Here is a 22942-nt window from a genome sequence, read left to right as displayed (position 1 = left end):
CATGAGTGGATCTTTCTGAAGTGTTTGGTTCTCAGATCGCATCCTCAGAGCTTCCCATCCTCCCTCACAACATCTGGACACTCGACATGAAAATGCTAAATACTGCATCGTTACAGGAAGCTTCAGCTCCCAGACTGTGACGTCTGAGGGACGTTTCACCTCAAAATCCAGAGCACCCCCTCCTGTTGTTAGTGCAGTGTCAGAAACACTCATTGGGAATGCTTTTTTTGCAGCTACCTACGGTGGCCCTGAAAGGCCAAACGGACTGCAACTTAAGAAAACACCAGCAAGAAGAAAAACGCTGCAAAAGCAAACAAAACACAACGGAAATAGGAAAAAAACAAGGGAAGTGTTTCTGGGGAGACAATAACCTGATGGACCAGTTTTGGGAACCAAAACATGCTCGGTAAGTGTGTTTTAATCTCACGATTCATACGCACGATGGCACGGTGGTTAGCACTGTTGCCTGAGTTCAATTCCACCATCAGGTCGGGGTCTTTCTGTGTTTGCATGTTCTCCCCGTGTTTGCGTGGGTTCCCTCCGGGTACTCCGGCTTCCTCCCACCGTCCAAAGACATGCAGCTTGTGGGGATAGTTAATTGAAAAATTGCCACTAGGTGTGAATGCAGGAGTGAATGTGAGTGCGACTGGTTGCCTGTCCCTGTGTGTGAGCCCTGCGACAGACTGGCGACCTGTCCAGGGTGGACCTCGCCACTCGCCCTGTGACAGCTGCGATTGGCTCCAGCGCCCCTGAAAAGGAGAAGCAGAAGGATGGATTCATATGATACTGATGACAGATTCTTAGGCTAACACACTTATCTCTCCTGTTTTCTTTCCTCACAAAACCGATAGATCCTCCACATCTTTGAAGAGTCTCCCAGCACGATTCTTAGCATATTTTGGTTCCTGCAACTGGTCCGTCGGGTTATTGTCTCCCCAGAAACACTTAACCTTGTGCTTTTGAAAACGTGTTTTTTCCTATTTCTGTTGTGTTTTGTGTGCTTTTGCAGCGTCTCTCAGGGCCACCGTAGGTATCTCACCCACTTACTTAAAAACAAAGAAAACACACACCCTGCAGTTTCATTTAGGGACTACTTTCTTCCCACCGTCTACATCCGCTAAAGCAAAGAAGCGCGCAGCGAGCTGACGTCACAGATCGGCCGACCTGTTCGCACTCCAGGGCGTCAAATTGTGCCGTCAGCGATGCAGCTGCAGCAGGATGTGACACTCTGAGGTAAGAAGGCTCAGGTGGATGCACACTGACATGGTTGGTGGAGGCAGTTTGGTGGAAAAGAAGGGTTAGGATGGAGCCTCCTCCACGAAACCGCTCACAGAGGATTTGGTTTGTGGATGTTTTCTAGCATGACACTGAGAACTCACAGGAAGCCTACACAGGTGGATCAACAGGAGACACGTGCATTTGATTTGGGGAACACCTGAACTCCAGGTGAGAGGCTGATCCCAGGTGTACCCTGGGCTAGTGTTAGTGATTATCTCCCTGGAAGCGAGCAGAAAGCAGCTCAGGTTAAATAAAAGCAGACACACAGCCGGAGCTACAGGTGCTCCTGCTCCAAACACTCTGACTCCGCCCTGCCACGCCTCTCTCGCTGACTCCTCCCTCTTTTCCTCACACACTTTAAGCTCCACTCAGCTTCAGTCCTGCTGAGAACACATTATAGTAAACATTACACAGCTCAGCGGGTGTTCTGAATATCTGCTGTTGGCGGGACTTCTTCCTGCAGCCTGGCCCCGCCCACTCCCTTACAGAGACTTAAATCGCTCCGAGTGGCCTCAGAAGGGGAGCAGAGGAAAGCGGACGCCTTACACCTGTAAGCCTGTGATCCCTGCAGGTGTACAGGTGCACAGCGTCATGTCGTGACATCGCCGCGTGGAGCAGCGTCACACTCCTCAGCCGCCTGTTTCCTGCGTGTGAATGCTGCGTTCGAGTGATCTCAGCGAGGTCCGTGAACTTTAAACACTTTGGTATTTGGCAGAAAAACTCAAATTCAGAAACACTGCATAAAATAATTTTTTTGAACTCTTCGAACCTCAGACTTTGTTCCCTCTGGGCGGAGTTCTAATACTGCAGATGTGAATACAGCATCACAGCTGGAGCAGCTGTGATGCTCGTGACGATGGTGTGAGGTAAGAATGAGCGAGGACGTGGAAAGGATAAAAACATGTCGGCTTGTCCTGCAGTTCAGTCTGAGTTAAGTTCTTTTAATGAGGATCAGACGATCCAGACTTCCTGTTCATGCCTGTCACACTCCGGCTGGGCTTCATCCTGCTGTGTGTGTGTGTGTGCGTGTGTGTTTGCAAGGAGAACGTCTGTTGTTGAAACTTCTTTGTTCTGCTAAATGATGATTGGTTGAAGACACCGTCACCTGGCGCTGCAGGCGCATGCACAGGTGCGCTGTAAAGCTGATTCATGTTGCTCGCTGGGGGCTGATTTGCTTTGTGTTGCCAAACATCAGCTTTCAGCCGAGAGCGACAATCTTCACCATCATCACGCGACTGCTGATGTTGGTGTGTGTGTGTGTGTGTGTGTGCGTGCAGGTGTGTGTGTGTGTCATGGGATCTGGAGCTGCAGTTCCTCGTCTTCCTCGTCCACATCGCTGCTGGGACCGTCGGGGTTCTCAGGACCAAAGCGAGCCGATCGCATCTTCCCGAAGAGGCCGGGACTCTGCTGCTGCCGCCGCAGTCTGACAGGAAGACAGAGAGAGGGTTAAAATAACGTCCGCTCATTTCAGTCAAATGGGCTCAGCGACCTCGGGAAAAGTGTTTCCAGACACTGCCTGAAATCAGTCGGCGGGCGAGTCACCAAAAAAACAGACTTAACATGCTAAAGTGCTAAAAACCTGCAGTTCCTCTGAAGGCCAGCAGGGGCAGCAGCGAGTCAGTCCCCATAGACTCCCATGTTAAAGCTTTCCAGCAGAAATAACCATGTTTACAGCCTGATACACAAACTGATTGGCCTCTACAGATAATATCCTCCTTCGTAACACCTGCAGAGACGAGGATGTTTGAGCTGTATTAAGTCGACACAGTTCCTGAGCTCACAGACTTCTATCCAATCAGACTTCAGAGGCACCGCCCCCTGCTGGACGGCAGACAGGCCGCAGGCTTCAGATGCTTTGCAGACCCGGTGTACGACGACACGGCACGCTGTGAGCAGCACAGACAGTCGAGCAGCCGCCGACAAACTGAATGAAAGCACGAAGAGAAGCGGCGCCCTCGACAAAAACCCAAAACACAAAGATTGTGTCAGCCTCCTCAAGCTGTTGCCATGCCGACATGCCTGTCATTCCGCGACATCAGCAGAAGCATGAGAGAGAGCGAGATCCCTGTTACTACGGCAACCTGTGACCGGTAGCTCAGTGATTGGCTGCTGGGTGCTGGAGCAACAGCGTGGAGAAAATGGGAGAGAGAGCATAGAGGAGAGGAAGAGAGAGCGGAGGACTGTGCAAAGCTGATAGAGCTGAGTGACACACGCGCACACACACACACACGCGCGCACGCACACACACACACACACGCACGCACACACACACACACACGCACACACAGACACACACACACACACACACGCACACACAGACACACACACACACACACACACACACACAGACAAAGACAAACACACACACACACACACACACACACAGACACACACACACACACACACACACACACACACACACACACACACACACGCACACACAGACACACACACACACACACACACACACAGACAAACACACACACACACACACACACAGACACACACACACACACACACACACACACACACACAGACAAACACACACACACACACGCACGCACACACACGCGCACACACACGCGCACACACACACACACACAGACACACACACACACACACACAGACACACGCACACACACACACACACACGCACACACAGACAAACACACACACACACACAGACACACGCACACACACACACACACGCACACACAGACAAACACACACACACACACGCACACACAGACAAACACACACACGCTCCTGAAGGTGTGTTTTGAGTAAGAGCCTGCAGAGCTTTTCAGGAGTGTGAGAAGTGTTATAAACATGCCGACACTCTAGCTGAGCGTAAGTGTTTGTATCAGAAACAGGACAGACTGAGCTGAGCTGTGGGAGCTGTGGGAGCTGTGGGAGCTGTGGGCTGGCAGGAAGGAACAGAAGACTGTATCTCAAAGATGGATGTTGTCCATGTTGTCAGAAGCGAGATGCTTCCATGAACTGCTGATTTCTCCATCCTGGCATTCCAACATTAGCAGCTTTCAGCGCTGGCTTAATTTTTCAGGCCCAGATGTTGTCGCTTGGATAAAACTACAAGTCCTAAAAACTACAACTCCCCTACTGCCACAGGGCAATGTTAACAAGTTGTTTACAAGCCCAGCATCAGGTTTACGAGAACCAAATTTGCTACAATGTTTTTCATCAAAACTTGTAAATCAAAAGTTTTAAGAAATGTTTCTAACATTTTAGCGATATGAGTCATAAATGTCCCGCCGCCGTCGGCTTCACGTTTGTCAAGTCTGCTTCAGCAAAGAGTGACTGAGTTCATATCACAACAGGAAATGAGACAAAGGTGTAGGACACTGGGTGCAAAAAGTCTTACCTCGACTGTAAGTGTTCCAGCTGCACCTGCAGGTTCTCCGTCTGCTCCACCTGCTCATCCAGAGACCTCTGCAGCTTCCGGGTCTGATTTTGAGACTCATCCAGCTGGAAACGCAAAAAATGCAGACGCATAAATCCCGCTTCAGACTGCACGATATCAGCCAGACGGCACAACTCAAACACGAGACGCTGCTGTGGCGCCGAAACACAGCGGTCGATGCTGTGGCAGCTAGCATGCTTCCATCCAGAGCCAAGGAATATTCTCCACACAGACAGCTTCAAAATGAATATTTAACACTTTAAATACACCAGACTTTGTATCACCTCAAATTGTCCTGAAAATATTAAGAGAAAAAACCCCACCTAGTCACAGAAGTATTTATCGGTCAGCTGTTCGATTAATTCAATCGGTCAGAACGGAGGTTCATAAAGTTTTGAACTGGCTGCTGGTTTGTCTGACGCTGCCTGGAATAACTAACAAAATCTGTTTGTAGGTGTCAGCTCTGATGGTAGCTGATTGGTTTGGCCAGTTGTCTGGTTGTTTGTATTGTTAGTCTGCTGCTTGCTTGTCATTTGCTGGCGGGTCGGTTGGTTTGGTGGAAGGAGGGCCAGTTTTTAACTGGCTGCATGATTTGGTTAGTTGGTCACATGACTGGCTGGTTTGTTTGTGTGTTGGTTGTTTTTTCAGGAATGACTGGTTCAGATCTGATCTGGTCAGTCGGTTGGTCGTTTGGAATGAGTCATGGAGATGTGGGCGGGGTCACAAGCTGGATAAGCAGATGAGATCAACCATAATCTGTGACCCAGCCGTATACCTGCGTAGCCGTGTTCCTACCTCATCCTCAGCCTGTCCCAGTTCTTTCTTAAGCTCCTCGACCCTCAGTCGTAACTTTTTGACTTCGGCCTCGTGGCTCTCGACCCTCCGGTTGGCGTGGGCGAGCTCTGCCGTCTTCTCCTGGAACTGCTTCTTTAGCTTAGCGTGAATGTGACGAAGGTCGGCCAGCTCCTGAGGACAGAGAAAGAGTTCAGACGCTGGCGTTTCCACCTCAGATTCTCACAGCTGATTAACCACGATCAGGAACGCCTTCACTCACTGATCACCCAGGAAATGGCTGACATGCGTTTTTGTTAATGGAAAAGCGACATTAGAGCAACGGTTGGATTTTTTTCTTGTTTTGTGGTTGTTGGCATATTTCATGACATCCGGTCAGATGACCTCTGGCTAAATGCTAACGTTAAATGCTTCAACGTTTAAAAATAATCTGTGAGTTCTGAGTGTTTGAATAACAGACGCACCTTTACATGAACACGTCAGGAGCCTTGTGCTCTTGCGTGAGGATTATATGAAACTGACAGATGAAGCACTTTGAAGCGTGCACTTCCTTATCGTGTGCTGCACGCCGCAGACTTCAGCTTTCTAAAGCAGCTGCAGGCAGAAGCGACCGCAGCCTCTCTGAGGAGCATCGGAACGTGAAACCGTGTCTTCACGAGGGTGTAATTACAGGTAGTTGTGGTCACAGTCGGGTTTAGCACAACAAAAGCTCCATTTGACTGGTTTGCACTTGGAGCTAATGGCAGGATTAATAATGCACCACTGTGTGCCCCCCCCCGCAGCCTAATGGCTCCCCAGACAGCAGGAAGCTTTTCTGAACTTGCGATGGACAGAAACGAGACGCATACAGTGATAATAAAAGCCGGGGAGTGGGAACATCCTTATTTATCTACATCTGTACTTCTGATCCATCTCTCAGCGTTATCAGGTATTACATTTTTCTCTTATTACTAACTTCGATCTCCTCTATGTCCTCAGTGAGACGGCGCACGGACAGCAGTTTGATTGGAGGAGGAATTCAGGTCCAATCTGTTGTTCAAATAACGACAAATTCCTTCAGACTCTGCACACACACCTCCTCCCCTCCCCCCTCAGTCAGTATTTAAATGATGAATGGTGCACAAATACAAGTGCAAGCTCAGAGCCAGATCAAACAAAGAGAACGGATGATTAAAAGAGGGGGTGGGGTCTGGAGAGGAGGGAATGAGGAAGATGAAGAGTGGAGGGTGGTGACTGGAGAGGTGGTGTTTCACAGGTGAAGCATTAGAACAAAGACCAGTGCAGCCTGTCTGCGAGACAGTGGGACGAGGCAGAAGTCCAGGAGGTCAGAAACATGTCTGACATGACTGCTCTGCTTTGGCGAGCTCCTTACTGGTAACGTCTTTAAAAAGGGGCAACACAGTGCTTGCTTAGATGACACACTGCATATTTTCTTGGATTATTTTACCAGCAAAAACATTTCTGGAAGTGTTTAAACCCACAAATGATCTTTTCCATCCTCTCAAAGTCAGAAGGTTGGACGTCTGGAGTAAAGAGTTTGACGCTTCACATCTGCTTGTTTGGTCCTCCAACATAAATACGTCAGTAGATCTGTGAACACGTCCCAGTCAGGGACAGTCATCCTGGGAAACACCGGAGCTCAGCCACGCTCGAGCCGTGACGATGCTTCATGTATTAGTCTAAAAAACAGTACCGCCTGTTTATGGATTATCATAAACTTTTCTGTGATAAACACCTGTGGGATAATCCCAGTGGATCTGTACCACAGGAACCACGGCAATGCTAACTGACCCTCCCAGAGCAGCTTTGCATGATTCACAGTCCAAAATAATCCTTCTGTACCTGATCCTCTGCGCAGCCCCTCAGTTCATCCTCCATCTGAAACCAGCTGTTTTAGCTCCTCCCGTTTTAAGACAACTTTCTTTTGATTGGTTGCCCCTCATAAACATGTTTGAGCAGTTGGTGGGTGGGGTTTCTACCCCCTCTCGGCGCCATCATCTGGATCCAAGGGTAGAAAAAACTGATAAACTGTGTATTTAGATTAATCTGAGTTTCTGGCTCGCAGAGATTACTGCACATACAGCGAGCTCATTATTAGAAAGGTTGGACATGTTATCATCCAACACAGGAACAGGTCCGCTCGATCAGCTACAGATCAGTCTACAGCTGTCACTGTAACATTTAATGTCATGTAACCCCAGCTGTGCAGGGGTCACGCGGGCCTATAACCAGCTACCACCAGACATGAGATGGGTGTGGTCTCTGGCTCTGCTGCAATGGAGGGGCGGTACAATAAGCACATGGGGCGGTGCCGCGAGGTCGGAGGCGACAGGTGCCACTAATGAACTCTGCCCTTTTTCAGTGTCTGGGGTCGGGAAGGAGTGGTTTGTGTGGTGTGGGAAGGTGCTGGAAAGCTGGCATCCTGGTTGGATACAAAGTGCTGAAACAGTGGAAAACTGTGGGTCAAAATAAAAGTGCTGTAAGCAACAATCGCACGCTGTGTGGGTCCTGATCATCTCACAACAGGCTACAGCCTGGACAGTCTGTCACTCCTGTGGCCACTAACTGCATGTCTCCGGGAGCCGGAGTACCCGAGAGAACCCACGCAAACTCCACACAGAGTGGACCCAGGACCTCTGTGCTGCCCGTACAGTTTCATATCCAGGAAAAAAATATAATCATATTTCCACGTTTAATGAAAATGATTTATTTAATAAAACATGGCTAAATTCAGGAGATAATTACACTCCGTGTGACGTTTCCCTCTCGATGAAGCTGGTCGGTGAGCTGGATCAGGTGATTCTCTGCCACGCCTCAGTGATGCTGCTGCATTTCTCACTCTGACACGTTCGGGGCAGAAAGCACAATAGAGGCCGAGCCGGGTTCTTGCTCCCCGAGCGCGGCTCACAGAGGTCTGATCGTTGGTTTGTGCTAATTTGCTGCTACATAAATAAAACTGAACTGTTTTCTCAATGATGACTTTCTGATACTGCGGAACAAACCTGCTTTTACACACGGCGAGACGTCCCTCGCCGCCTCCATCTTTCCTCATAAACACTGCTCTGTTATTAATAAAGAACCAGGCCTGCGAACAGAATCTACAACGACACATCTCTAAAATCTTGCCCGTCCTTATTTCAGTTAACCGTGCTCAGTGTGAACTCAGTTAATTTACTGCAGGTGATTTAATTTTAATATCTGCGGCCAGAGAGGTTTGAGGACTTCCTGCTTTTATCTTTAGCAGGTCAGAGACCTCAATATCCCCCCAGCCTTATCATTTCCAGACGATGGCTGTCTGAGAGGGTGGAAGAAGAGGAGAGGACGGGGGAGGGCGGGGAGGCAAGGGGGGAGGGGCGGGAAGTCCCTGACTCCATTAAACATGGATTACAGGACGGCGTATGAGCAGGAATGTTTGCCGTCCTTCAAATGTGTGTGAGTGCGTGTGTGTGTGTGCGTGAGAGTGTGTGCGTGTGCGTGAGAGTGTGTGCGTGCGTGTGAGAGTGTGTGCGTGCGTGTGTGTGTGTGTGTGTGTGCGTGTGCGTGAGAGTGTGTGCGTGAGAGTGTGTGCGTGTGTGTGTGCGTGAGAGTGTGTGCGTGTGTGTGTGTGTGTGCGTGAGAGTGTGTGTGTGTGCGTGTGTGTGTGTGTGTGCGTGAGAGTGTGTGCGTGTGTGTGTGTGTGTTACGCTGCGCTGCCTGTTAAATGTTTCTCCTTGACTGCAAAGACCCTGAAGTCTGCTGCTACATCTGCTCACAGAAAACAAAGACACACACACACACACACACACACACACACACACACACCCTTCCCCCTCTGTCATGCAGAATTTAGCATTAATTTAGACAGCAGTCCCACAGACGATGAAGAGGAGAATTGGTTTTATAACGAGGGCTGCCCGGGAGTCGTACAGTGGGGGAGGGGCTTGTGCGCGCTTCTCGGAGCGGTTTGGCGATATCGGCTCAATGAAACACAAAGAGGAAGAAAATGTGAAGAGACACAAAGAAAAGATGGAGCAGAAGGAAGTAAAATGAAAGGTTGGGAACAAAAATAGAGCAGCTCACCAATCAGATGCCTCGCTCTTATTTTGAAGGTCTAATCTCAATTAACCAGCAAACTCTGCCGTTTCCTGTCCCACGTTTTTTTATTAAATAGCTCGTTGAACAGGTCCTTGACAAAAGTCCACCAGGACAAACTTCTTTATCCTTCGGCCATCTTTTCCTCCTCTTCATCAGAGTCTTCCTCACAGACTACGAGTCAGCTTCAGCTCAAACAGTGTCTAATTATTATTCTGTCTGACTTCCTTTGATTCATTACGCTGAATCTTTACTCTGTGTGTGTGTGTGTGCGCGTGTGTGTGTTAAATGCAGCATTAAATCAGCCTGACATCTTCATAAATAACCCTGTGGGATGGGCGGTAATGGAGGCCACTTACACCGACAAACACGCACACACACTTCTGCCACCCACCCTGCTGCTTAATGAGGCCATTTAAAAGGACCAGAGATCATCTCACACACACACACACAGTCACACACACACACACACGCACACACACACACACGCACACACACACACGCATGCACACACACAGTCTGGACCTTGGACCACTGTGGCAGCTCCGTTGTTTGCTGCTGTGCTGGGATCGTCGTCCTGTCTGGTGCGAGCTGTGGGGCAGACGGCCTCACACTGAGCTCTCTGGTCTTTGACCTGTGTTTGAAGCATGAACCCGTCTCTCTCTCTCTCTGGTGGCCTTATAATCATTCATTCCTGATGTTTCACTGACTGCTTACCCTCCTTGCAGACTTGTCCCTACAGGCCGTATCAAGTTTATTTGTGACATTTTGTTCGTTTTGTGTTTGTAGTTCTTTGATACTCAGAGTTTTGTATTCTGTCTTTTGGCATTTTTATCCTGGATCTTTACCTGTGATGGACGGTGTTTAGACTTATGTGTGATTCCTGGTTATTCAGTTCATTCCCAGAATCCTCTCATGTCTCGTCGATGTTACTTCCTGTTTTATTTTGATAGTCTCTTACTCTGTGTGTCTGCAGCCCGTCTAGGAGCCTGTTCGTGTTTGTCTGCTGTCTTGGAGCTCTGAAGCTGTTGAACTCTGACCTCTGTGTTTGGATGTTCACGGCCTTTTTCCTCGTTTGTGTTGTGCTGCCAGGATCAGATTTGGACTTTTTTCAGCCTCTCAGCCAAAACTTAAACGTGTTGGTGAAGCAGGAGTGTTTCCTGCCCCGGGAAGGTTCAGATGTTGCCTGATCATTGGTGCGATTGTTTCGTCCGAGTCTGACCTGTGAACTGCAGCAGCATCACACACTTTCACAGGAAGCTGAAAAAAATGGGCCTCAGCTCCGTGCGGAGGCGCGTACAGACCTCAGCACGTCTCTGATGAGCTATGAACCCACCTGAGCCCTCGGGTCACCTGGATCAGGCCACCTTTGCATGGACAGGTGACCTGATCACCTGGATCAGGCTTTCACTTCTTAATGTCACAGCTCCAGCTGTGCTCTGCTCCTCTTTAGGAAGTCTCACCTAAATTATTATTTTATTTCATTTCTGCTTCTTTTGCTGATTTCTGTTTGGGCGTTTAATAATTTGCTTTTTATTATCAGTTAATTGTATTTATCCTTGTGTTGGTTTGATCATTTTCAAAGACCTATGATTAGTTTTTGCTGGATTTCTTCTTCTTTCAGGAATTTAAATGATGAGTTTTTATTATCTTTGGTGTTTTCTGCTTGTTTTTTTATCGCTGTTGCTGTTCTTTAGTATTTTATGAATTCATTTGGTTACAACTGTCAGCTGATTGGACGGTGGGGATGTCCACACAGGAAGTGATTCAGTCTGGTGAATCACTCCTCCCGCTGGAGGTCGCTTCAATAACTCGCTTCTAATATTTGGGAACAGTTCAAAAGTTTAACCCCGCCCACTTTGGGCCTACTGGCGTCAAAGTCGCTCCTGAAACCTCGTGACCACGGCACTTCCTTTAAACGCCGTTTCTTACCTCGCACCTCCGCCTACCTCTCCTCATCATCACGCCTCACTGTGATCAGGTGACTTATCTGTCACACACACACACACGCACACACACACACACACACACACATGGACAGTGTGTGTGTGTGTGTGCGTGTGTGTTTCAATCACTCGCCCTGTTTGTTGTTCGCTGTGCGGATCAATACTGTGGTTTTAACACTAAACACAATCAATCTTTCTGTTTTTAAACACACACACACACACACACACACACACACACACACACACACACACACACACACACACACACACACACACGCTGTTCCTGAAAGACAAGGTCGGGGCACAAACACGTAGCGCGAGCTCATCGGTGTGCAGGAAACCAAACCTGCACTTTCAACCTCGTTTGTGAATCAGTGGAAATGTGAGTGGCAGCAGCTGCTGGTGGAAACGTCTCCTCTGTGTCGTCCACACAAACGTGGCATGAAGCCTGCAGCTGCTCTGCATGTGCAGCATGCGACCTGCGTCAGCTGCAGGGAAAGTAAGTAACGTGTAATCGTCGCAGGTGGAAGGCACCTGATGAGACTCGGGTTAACTCTGAGCTGCCACAGAAATTCTCTTTTTAACTCCTCACTTTATTTAACGAGCTGTGGGAGAGGCAGGATGAGCGTCGGGCGCTCAGAGGGCGTCTGACCTTAACGACCCCCTGACCTGAGGTTACAGGTACGCTGTTTCACCTGAATGAAACTTTCTCATCTTCCACTTGAAGGAAATAAAAGCTGAAGTTTGTTAATCTTCTATTTTTTATCTGCAACCTTCGAAACGGGTTAAAGCTGATGAACCTGCTCGTCTCAGCTCGAGACCCCTCACCTTTCACCGTCTCAGCCCATGTACAAGTTTCTCCATCTGTATTATTGGATGTCAGTTAACCTGCATGTAACCATGACGACATGGACACCCCGTGACCCGGCGGCGTCTCCCCCCTTCAGCAGGAGCTCAGACTGTCACGAGGTTTTGATTAGACTTGGTTTACTTCTGTGATTTCCTCGTTATTCAGCCGGCCGATGCCCGCCTCGGACCGAACGCCGCCCGTCTCTACATCTGTGGAGGGATTTCCACGGTGTCGTGAAATGAAGGAGCAAAAAACCTGACAGCTGTGCAGCGTGAGGGATGAGACCGTGGAGGAACACGCGAGGAAAAGGAAAGAAGAGAGGGAAGTAAGCACGCAGAAAGCCCCGCCCACCTTGTTCCTCTCGAACAGCTCGGTCTGGATGGCCTTCAGGTCGCTGTCGAGCGCGGAGGCGGCCTGCCGGCGCTGCTTGGCTAATTGCTCCTCCAGGTCTTCAACCTGAGCTCGCAGTTTCTTGTTGTCCCTCTCCAGGCCCAGCTTCTCGGTCTCCAGGCGCTCTCTACGCCCCCACTCTGCGGCGTTCTCCACCTGCAGCCGCTCCATCTGTAGGAAACACACGACACGCCTCAGATGGAGACAGGATTGACTGTACGGTGGCCCAAACATCCAGCTGTCAGTCAAAGAGGCCACACCCCTAATAATGCCCACTTTAGCCTTAAAATAACATAAACAGCTGTTCTGAAGCTACACTGCTATAGGCTGCTGGGGGATTCCCATGATGCACTGGGTGCTTCACTCACTGTGTGTTTATCCATCTGCATGTAATCATTAGTGATTATTCATGTCTGTCTCGGGGGGCCGCCCCTCCCTGAGTGCTTCTGCACCCACAAACTCACAGACTGTTTTTAGCAGTCTGACATTTTTCATCTGATTCTGATTGAAATTGTTTATAAATGTTAGCGACGTCCGTTCACGTCTCCCACGGCTTTTCTCGGGGTCGTGATTCCCGCGCGCTGCTGTCAGGTCCCTCACCTCAGCTCGTAGTTCGGCCAGCTTCTTGTCCATGCTGGTTCGAGCTCCCAGTTCGTCCTCCAAGTCCTCGGAGATGCGTCCCAGCTCGTCCTGGTGCATCTCCTTCAGCAGGTTCAGCTGCAGGATGAAGACATTGAACATTTAATCTTTCAGTGACTCTCAGGCTTTCATCGTTCAGGCTGATGTTAGAAATAAATCCACGTTTAAGCCGCCTGACATTTAATGTTATCTGGACGTTTTTCGGGGGAGGCGGCTGTTTCTTTAAAGCAGACACTGTGAGACGCTTCCTGTGATGTTGGAGGATCTGAAACAACATGCGTGGAGATAAGCGTGACCCCCCCGTCATATCTCCTTATCTCTGCCTCTCGTCTCATCCGCCTCCTCCAACCTGCAGCGCGATCCCGCTTTCATCTGCATCTTCTAACACGCTTATCTACGAACTCCGTCACCTTCATCATCATCTACACATCTCTCACATCTTCTGCCCCCCCACCCCCACTTTGCTGCTTTTATCTAACTCATGTTCATCAGACCTGCCGTCTGCGGAGCGGTGCTGCCCCCTAGTGGTTCGAAAGACAGAGCTCGTCACACTCGGCTTTATGATTTGGACGCTGCTGAGCACAGCAGGCCTCCTGCAGCTGAAGACCTGCCGGGACATTTGAAGCGATCAGACTTCTTAGTAAAGTCATTTTAAGGTTTGAAAAGTTTATGACTCGTGATGACTGACGATCACTGCGCGATCAGCAGAGGCCACAGGTTTGAACACCAGAAATAAAAACATTCAAAGACCCGAAAATGTTCACACAAAAGCAAAACTGTGATCACTGAAATGTTTAAGAACTCCTGCTCTTCTTACGTGTTCCTATTTATTTGTAACAGCTGCTGTTGTTGTTGTTATTTATGCTGAATTGAAGGTCAGCTGTGCACGTTAGCTGCGCCTGTCCTGTTGCATCAGTTGCTGTTTGACAGTAACTGATGTATAAAGAAGTAAGTTCAAAGGGAACACGTCACAGACGCATGATGCTGTGCAGCTGCTGCACACCGAGTTTAATGAGCTGAAACAATCACGACCTGTGTTCATCGTCCTTTTGTCGTGAAATTCAAACGCCGTCCGCAGCTCTCACATTCAGCTCGTTTGCTGACTAAATGTTATGAACGCTAATTATTTGTGGACCGTCTGCGAGCGTCACGTGGACCAAACTGTGTGAAAATCTGAAGTGAGGAACATTTTCTATGAAATTCAAGCTGTAAGTCGAGCGCGTGTCTAACAGGAAGTCCCTGAGAATCACGCACTCCGGCTTCCTTCGTTGCACTTTTGATGTATTTGTCACGTTTGCTCCTTCTGCTTTCTTTCGGTTCGGCTGCTTTGCTCTGTCTTTGTCTTCTCGTTGTGCGACAGCAGGTCAGTGATCGATGAACCACGGAGCTCAGAGACACAAGCGCTCGTCTGTTAGCAGAAAAACAGTCAGAGCGCACGTTTAAAGAAGACGGACCGTCCCGCGAAGCAGCGTCCGCTGTGCTCAGGTGACCTGTGCTGTGCCTCACCTGTTTCAGAGCCTCCTGCTTGCTCTTGCTCAGCTCCTCGTACTTCAGTTTCCACTGACTGAGCTCAGCCTCGAGTCTCTCGATGCTCTTACTCAGAGCCAGCTTGTCTCTGCAGGGAAACAGACAGCACGAATGAATCACGCCACACTCCCCGCCACACCCACTCGTGCTAGAACAGCGTGATAAAATAACAGAAAATAAATGTAATGGCAGAAGACTTCCTGTTTCTGTACGATCTGTCGTGTGTTCGTGGTTTGTTTGCTTTCTTGTGCTTTCTCTGTGACCTTCACGTTCTTACAGTTTCAGAGTCGAGCCGACAGGTTTCTGTCTTTACAGATTTCTGATGGTGTGGAAACGATAACATAACTCGTAAAACGAGTTTCACATCTCTGGGTGCGATCGATAAAAAACATTACAGACAAGAAGGATTTCTATGGTGAAATGCTGATTTATGACTAGATTATGTTTCTCTGATGGTTCGACCTCGGGCTGTCCCTGCTGACAGAACCAGAAGTCGTGTTTTTCCCGCTTCTCTTACTCTCTCTCCTTCAGCAGGACTTTCTGGGACTCATCCAGGCGAAGCTGCAGAGCGTTCAGTTTGCTCGAGTCCTCCTCCGCTGTGCCCGCGTCCTCCCACAGCTGTCGGCTGCGCTCCTGCCGGCGCGAGCCGGCTGGGTTGACGCCGCCGCGGCCATCCCAGGCCTCCTGAGCGTCGGCGCCCGGAGCTCGAGAGCGCAGCACTGAATCGAGCAGCTCCAGGTCCTGATGAAGAAGGAGACAAAGAGACCGGGAGGTCAGACGGTGACATGAAGGCTAAACCGCACACAGGTGGGAGAGACAGACGCACGCTGGCAGGTAAAGACAGAGGGAGGGACGATGTGACAGACATGCTGTGTTTTACTCAGAGAACAAAGACTTGAAACATGTGGAACAGTTTCTGCAACCTGCTGTAAACTTTGACTTTTAGCTCAAATGAGTTTTTCAGCCCTGAACATGTGGATGTATCCTCATGAAGTTATGAAGGAAAACAACATGAAAAAAAGCACCAAATCTGGACCCACCCAACTGGAATTTCTGAGGTTGCTGCCAGCGAACTCTCACATCATTTTCACGCTGCGTGTTTTTAATGACCTTAACAGAAATAAAACTAAGCGTAGCGCTCGTCCTGCAGCACGCAGTAAATCTGTCCCCTGTGGCAGGCGGACAGCAAAGACCTCGTCCTTATTTCCTCCACAGAACAACCACTCGCCTCCCGCACGACCCAGAGTGCTCCCTCAAAAGTAAGGACATCCTGGCATCAAAGCTGAGACCATCGCAGGTGTTCGGAGATCAACTAAAGCAGCTGAGATTTACTGAAGTAAATGTGAGTGCAATCGATTGATCAATCGATATATCGATCACAGTGATAGACAGTTTAAACCGGGAGGTGCCGGCACTGAAGAGAGCAGGGAACCTGATTTATCAATGTCCTGCTGTCACGTCCAATCACAGGTTATGATTTTACTTCAGCAGATAAAAACTTTCATGCTTTGTTTTATTGATCAAGCGTCCAAAGGAAGTTCAGTCTGAGGCGTCACGATATCGTCACAACATCAGGTTTTCACAACACGATTATCAGCATCACAAATATTCATGCGACCATAATAAGCTATAGAAGAAATTGAAAAAAGAAAACAGCCTTCACCTTATTTAGCTTATGCACGAGCTGCTGAGACAGCAACACGTGTACTGCAGTAAGAACAGCTGTCGCTGACATGTGCAGCTTCTGTAGATAACAGAGGGTCAAACTGCAGAATCAACCGTCAGAGCTCCACTCGCGCCTGTGGGAACGCTTCCCTCTGACTGAGCAGGTTTGTTGTAGCAAGTCGAGAAACAGGAAGTGAAAACTTTTAGCAGGTGTTACCTTCCTGCCCCGCCTCCCTCAGCGGGTAACCCGGGGCTACAGTCACGTAGTGGCCACAATGAAGTGGACACGGCAGCTATCAAAGAAGAGCTGCTCGACAAAAAGACAACATTTGGAGATTAGTGTTTTAGTGCTGGTAGCGGTAATCTCGTTAAAATCACGTTAACGCCATAACTGCATTAAAGGGGCAAATCTCCGTTAACAAGTTACCGCGGATCGCCCCGTGCGTGGGGCTGGACGGCGTTAACGCGTTAATGAGCTAACCAGCTAACCGCGCTAACGAGCTAACCGGGCTAACACGCTAACCAGCTAACCGCGCTAACGAGCTAACCGGGCTAACACGCTAACCGGGCTAACGCGTTGACGCCTAAAATCCTTTGATTTTCTCAAAAATCGACAGTGTGCCGTATGTATGAATTCTGGTTGTGTTTACTGACCTCGAACCGCGTTTATGTGCTGCACAGGCTCAGCAACAAATGTTTTAGTTGGACTTTGCTGAGCTACGAAGCTGCAGCGCTTGATGGATTGTTGGAGCATTACAGCTACCGAGGAGCCTGGCGGAGTGATACGTACTGTGCTTCAGCGTAATATCACCGTACTGTGTGTATAAGGGCCACAGATGCTTGTTTATGCTCAGCGTCTGTTAGTTTACATTTTGACTTCACAACTATGAGCTTTTCGTTATGCACAAAAACAACATTGTTTTATTTTATTTATGGAGCATTATTATTTAATGCTGATCATTTATTTCTGAGTACATCTGCGCTGTATGTTAATAAAGGTGCCCGTGTGAGATCTGGTACAGTGTGACTAAGAACTCTCTTTTTGTTCTTAACTCTCTTTAAAAAAAATATCGAGATCTATATCGTATATCACCATCCAGCTAAAGAATATCCAGATATGAATTTTGGGTCGTATCGCCCAGCCCTACCACTGCTCTTCTGACTGAAAGCATAAAGATCACGACTCAGTCAAATGTCACTGTTTTCACTGCTCCAGTTTGGATCATTGTAGGATGACAGCAAACCCTCCAGTGTGGACGCAGTAACACCAACAGGACTGCATCATCCAGACTCACGCGTGAGGAAAAGCGACACAAGGTCACGGAGCACGCTCTGTCCCAACACGTGGAAAACAGAGCTGCCACGCTGCCATTACAGGCGACGGCCAACAGAGGGCCCCGCTGCGCCGCTGTGGGTGAGACAAAGCCTGACATGTGGAAGCACTCAAAGAGGAGAACAATGGAAGGAGACAGGAAATGAGGCTGAGCTGTGTGAGAGCAGCAGCGAGCCACCGTTCCAAGACCACCTCTGCTGCCTGTTGACAGACACATAATCACGGTTTACATGCAGCCCTGCAGCCCAAACATGTGTGCGGAGAAACACAGGGACCCACCGCCGCTGCAAACAGCAGACAAACCGCAGAAATCCGGCGTTTGATTGCAGCCTTCGGTTTGTTCACGTCAGCTCAGATTCAAGTTTAATGAACTCAAACCTGCACGGATGGATGCAACAACGCTCGGGAAGGCTGCGGCGCTTTAACGACGCTCTGATGATCGCTCGGAGGCCAAAGCGGCCAGAAACATCCCCGGCGTGTTTCACGCTGCAGGCCAGATCTGTCCCGCTCATCGTTTCGGGTTCTGTAACGCTGCAATTCGTTCAGGTCTGCCGCTTTCCACGCACCGCCAGATTTCACAGTAGAAAGCTGGACGGCAGGGTGCAGGTGAAGCACCGCATCGACCTCCGCCTGCGCTGAAGCTCATGAGTAAAATTCCCTTCCTGTCCCTGGGTTTGATGACTCTCACACATAAAAACTAAAGACCCGACACCAGAACTTTCTACTGAAGCAGCCAATCAGATGTTAGTGCAGACTGAAGGTCGCCGCTGTCTCCAGTGGAAGTGGGCCCTTGCCCACGGCAGAGAGTTGCTGTCGAGAATAAAACGAGAAGCAGAATGATTTAAACGTGACCGCAGGGGAACGTCCCCCAGCTGCTGAGAGGATGTGTCGGGCCTATTTTAGTCACATGATTCATCACCTCTGATACTACAGGTGCAGGTCACGGATAAAACCGAGCAGCACTTTCAGAACTCAACCGAAAGCCAAAGAGACTTGTGGCACTGGATGAAGCCGTCTCTAAATCATACAGTGTGACGGCGCTCTCTCTCAATGATAACGGACATCCACCCATTTTTGACCCGAGAGAGGCTCACAGGCTGGTCCACACATCCAGCCTGTCGGGGATCCCGAGGTGATCCCAGGCCAGGAGGAGACGTACACCCAGGAGTCTCTGACTGATCCCGGTCTACCCTGCAGCCTCTGCCCAGCAGGAAGTGTCCACACCAGCCTCCAAAGAACGACGCCTTATATTCCCGAGGAGACTGGTTCACGTCAGCATGAAGCAGCACTTCCAGGTACCATCTTTAAAGCCAGTGTTGCACTTTCAGCATCCCTGAGGACCCGAGGGTCCGCTGAGGTCAGAGTGATGGAGACTTAACCGATCCCTCTGGTTTGGTGCCTGATGTGACGAGCAAGTACCAAAAGGAGCCAGGTGAGGTTGTTCTGGCATCTGATCAGGATTTCTGGAGGTTTTGCAGGTATTCCCAGCTGAGAGGAGTCCTCAGGGTAGAACTCACTGATGATATGTTTACTCTAACCTTCCCCTGGAAGCAGCTCGGGATCCCCCGGGACAGAAGGACAGACGGTGTGTCGAGGTTCCTGCGTCACCCTCCAGTCTGTATTCCATGTAAACACTACATTCGGGGGGCACCAGCACAGACAGACAGCTTCTGTTTCCTCTGCTCCTGGATTTCAGTGTAAGAACTCACAGCCAATGGATGCAAAACTCCCGCGAGACCGCTCCAGTCGATTCCAGGCCGAGGAATCAACTGAAACAGGAAATCATGCTGAGAAATTCCCAAAGGGAATGTTTTGGGAAAGACGGGAATACACCCTGACCATCGAACGATCCCCGGGAGCCTGGAGAGAGCGCTTTCAGTGCCACAGAAGTAATTTTACAATAACGTGAACTACAGAACACAGTCATGGTGTTTTCATGGTGCAATAAACAGCGTTAGCTGCAGTCCTGCAGCGCAGCAGCTGTTGATGCTGTTGCACGTGTGGCTGACTCGTTTTTAGCCCATTACAGTTTTTGTTGCGGTCGCGTTTTCATTCTTCTGTTTTTATTGGGCAGAATAAAGCCTGAGCGTTACATCGGCCTCCAGAAACAAAGCAGCTCCACAGAGTCAATGAAAGGCTGAATCATGTTTGTCCTCATGGGAGCGACGGCAGAGACGGCAGACAGCGTCCTCTGGAGACACGGCGTGATTCGTGTTCACGTGCACAGGCAGAGGGTAGCTGTACCTCCTAAATAGGACACACACACACACACACACACACACACACACACACACACACACACACACACACACACACACACACACACACACACACACACACACACACCCCCCCCTCTGGTGCTATAACAGGGGTGTATTTTATCATGGTGGAGACAGCAGCCCGAGTGGCCTACATTCACGGATCACGTGTAGCAGCCGAGGATGCGAGCGCACCGATGTGAAGGAGGCGGGCGTTAAACCACCTTCACTCATTCATCTCTCCAACAGCTGAACGTTGGTCTCAGGTTTAACTTTCAGTCACCGTTTTACTAAACTCAGCTGAATCCTGTTCAGACCCACTCAGACTTCATTTCTTTTCTACGTACTTTTATTTACTTATTTTTCACGTTGCTACCTGCTGGGTTGGGACTCACTGATGTCCATGGATGAACCATCATCAGATCCTTCATGTGCACCAAGCACCAACCTTAAAATGCCCCCCCGATCAGTCTAATGATTGCATCATTTGTTTCAGGTCGCATGAGCCCCGAGTTTGTCAGAGCTGCATCCTGCAGATGTTTCATTTAAATGCACAAAGGTAAAACCAAAGTTTGCAGAGGTTAAAGGTCAGGACCTCGTGTGGAAGAAATTCAATCTGAAACCAAAACCAGGAAGAAGAACGCCAGCTGAGAGCACGCTCACCTTCTGACCCGTCTTCTGCCTATCCAAGTCCATGTCCCTCACCGGTTCTGGTTCTGGAGATCCCGGCGGTCCCTCTGCCGCCCTGTCCAGCTTCACATCGCCGTGGACCTGAGAGGAAGAGGAGGATGACGCCGGGGAGGAAGGGGGGATGGACGGCGAGGATGACGAGGAAGCGCCGCGGGGGTGCGCGGGTGAGGAGGAGGGGGATGTGGCGGACAGAGGCGGGGCCGCGTGGTCGCCGCGGAGGCGCAGCGTCTCCTGCCGTAGCGTCTCGTTCTCCGAGGCGAGCTCCTGCCGCTCGCGCCGGATGCCGGTCAGCTCCTTGGTGAGGGTGTCCAGCCGCTGCCTGAGCTGACGGACCTCGTCGCGCGCTCGGTTACGCTCCGCACGAACCTGGAAACAAAGACGACGACTGACTGAGCAGGCGGGTTGTCAAACCTCTTTATAGGACATCATCTAAAACACCTCAGCGTCTGTATCACATTATTATTAATAATATTATTTCTCCGTACAGGCTCACAGTGGATCGATATCACAGAAATGTTATTTCTGCTCATCTGTAGCTCCATAGCTGAGCCTTTCTTTCAGATACTGAAGCACATCCCCACCTAGAGCCCCACCCAGCCCGGTCTCCACCCTGCTCCGTGCCACTGAGCTACATTTCTCCCACCTTGCTCCACTTCTCCCTCCAGTTGGCGGTGCAGTCCGACCACCACCTCATGGTCTTCTCCATCTGGGCGGCCCTGGCCCGAGCCTCCTCCAGCTCCCTGAGCCTCAGCTCCTCCCTGCTCTCCCAGTCGGCTCCGGCTGCCTCGCCCATGGCCCCGAGGGAGCCGAGCCCGAGGCCCCCCAGGCCGGGCGACAGCAGCAGCGGGGGGCTGGAGCTGGGCGTTCCTCCCGTGGGGCTGGGGGTGTGGGTGAGGCTGTCCGGGGAGCGGACGCCCCGGTCGGATCCCAGACCCAAGCTGCACAGCAAGCCGCCGCCGGCCTGCTTGCCGCCGTCGGACAGGTGGGGGCTGGGAGTGTGGTTCATGGTGGAGGCGACGGGGTGGACGAGGACGCCGAGAATCAGGAGAGCATCGTCCTCACCCTGGAGACAGAAACACAGAAAGAGAGCGCTATGAGAAAGAGACAAAACAAAAACATAATATAAACCTAAAAATACAAATTTAATAACATAAGAAGTATTAAAAACCATAGAAATCGTTTGTTTTGTTTGTTTGTTTTATGTTTCCCCCCACTGTGATTAACTTGTATTGTTGTACATGTTGTATAAATAAGAAAACCCATAAAAATAAAGAAATAAAGAAAACAAACAAACAGACGGGGACGACGGCGGCCCGGACCACCGCCGTGATGGTCGTCCACTCACAGCCTTTCAAAGCTCCCAATCAAAGTCTCTGCTGGCTCTAGTTTTCCTGTGAGCCCGGCGCAGTAAAGGTGGAGCGAGGCGTTACTTGGACACCTGGTGGACTCTGATCGTTTCCTGCTGGCGTTCCAATAATCGCTCGGATTCGATGTGTGTCAGTATTTTTCTTGAAGGGTCTAAATGAAACACATTCGTGCTGTAACGGCTGAACGTTATCTCGGCTGTCAGTGCCAGCTTGGGTTATGAAAAGCTGGCTGTGGTGAAGCTGGTCTCAGACGCCGGGCCAAGAAAAGCTCCGGTCCTTCCTGCCCCCTCGCTCAGCCCCCGCCTCCGCCGCCCTCCCCGCTCCAGAGGAAGTTTCCGAGGAGCTGTGGGACTGTGGGAACAAGTCTGAGCGAGGCAGCAGAGCAGGAGAGGAAATGAAGCAGGTTTAGCTTCAGCAGCTGGGGGCTCAGCGGAGGGTAAAACCACTAACACACCCTCTGCTGTTGCCCCGTTTGCACAGGTAACATGTTGGACCTCCAAAGGTAAACTGACAGCTTTCAGGCAGTGCACGCCATCAGCCCAGGAAGTTAATCACGTGCACGAGTGTAGTTAATCACGTGCACGAGTGTAGTTAGTGTAAAAATAACCAGCTGGGCTGGAAACCTCATGGTGTCTGAACAGCCACATTAAAGACGGCAGCTTGCTCCGGCAGATTCAACATGTCCACGACATCCTTCCCTTATTTGGCTCCACCC

At 50.0% G+C, this 22942-nt stretch overlaps 1 protein-coding gene across 3 annotated transcripts in view; it reads right to left on the bottom strand.

Annotated features, from left to right (window-relative positions):
• Nucleotides 1–1025: 1025 nt before the first annotated feature.
• The window catches only part of ccdc102a (coiled-coil domain containing 102A), a 48695-nt gene continuing 26778 nt past the window's right edge, over nucleotides 1026–22942 (bottom strand). For 2 of the 3 annotated variants that reach the window (XM_026177125.2, XM_026177126.2), the window contains 9 exons: nucleotides 21504–21923; nucleotides 20834–21226; nucleotides 15432–15655; nucleotides 14894–15002; nucleotides 13349–13465; nucleotides 12710–12919; nucleotides 5495–5665; nucleotides 4661–4764; nucleotides 1026–2701 (listed from right to left, as the gene is read on the bottom strand). In XM_026177125.2, the coding sequence (XP_026032910.2) occupies nucleotides 2569–2701; nucleotides 4661–4764; nucleotides 5495–5665; nucleotides 12710–12919; nucleotides 13349–13465; nucleotides 14894–15002; nucleotides 15432–15655; nucleotides 20834–21226; nucleotides 21504–21923 (1881 nt within the window). In that variant the 3' untranslated portion in view covers nucleotides 1026–2568. Of the gene's footprint in view, nucleotides 2702–4660; nucleotides 4765–5494; nucleotides 5666–12709; nucleotides 12920–13348; nucleotides 13466–14893; nucleotides 15003–15431; nucleotides 15656–20833; nucleotides 21227–21503; nucleotides 21924–22205; nucleotides 22230–22942 lie in introns of those variants that run through there. The other variant, XM_026177127.2, reaches the window with a different exon arrangement.

Source organism: Astatotilapia calliptera, chromosome 1, assembly GCF_964374335.1.
Source record: "Astatotilapia calliptera chromosome 1, fAstCal68.1, whole genome shotgun sequence".
Taxonomy (NCBI): Eukaryota; Metazoa; Chordata; class Actinopteri; order Cichliformes; family Cichlidae; genus Astatotilapia; species Astatotilapia calliptera.
The sequence above is the reverse complement of the archived record's forward strand: the minus strand, read 5'-3'. Positions and strand labels throughout refer to the sequence as shown.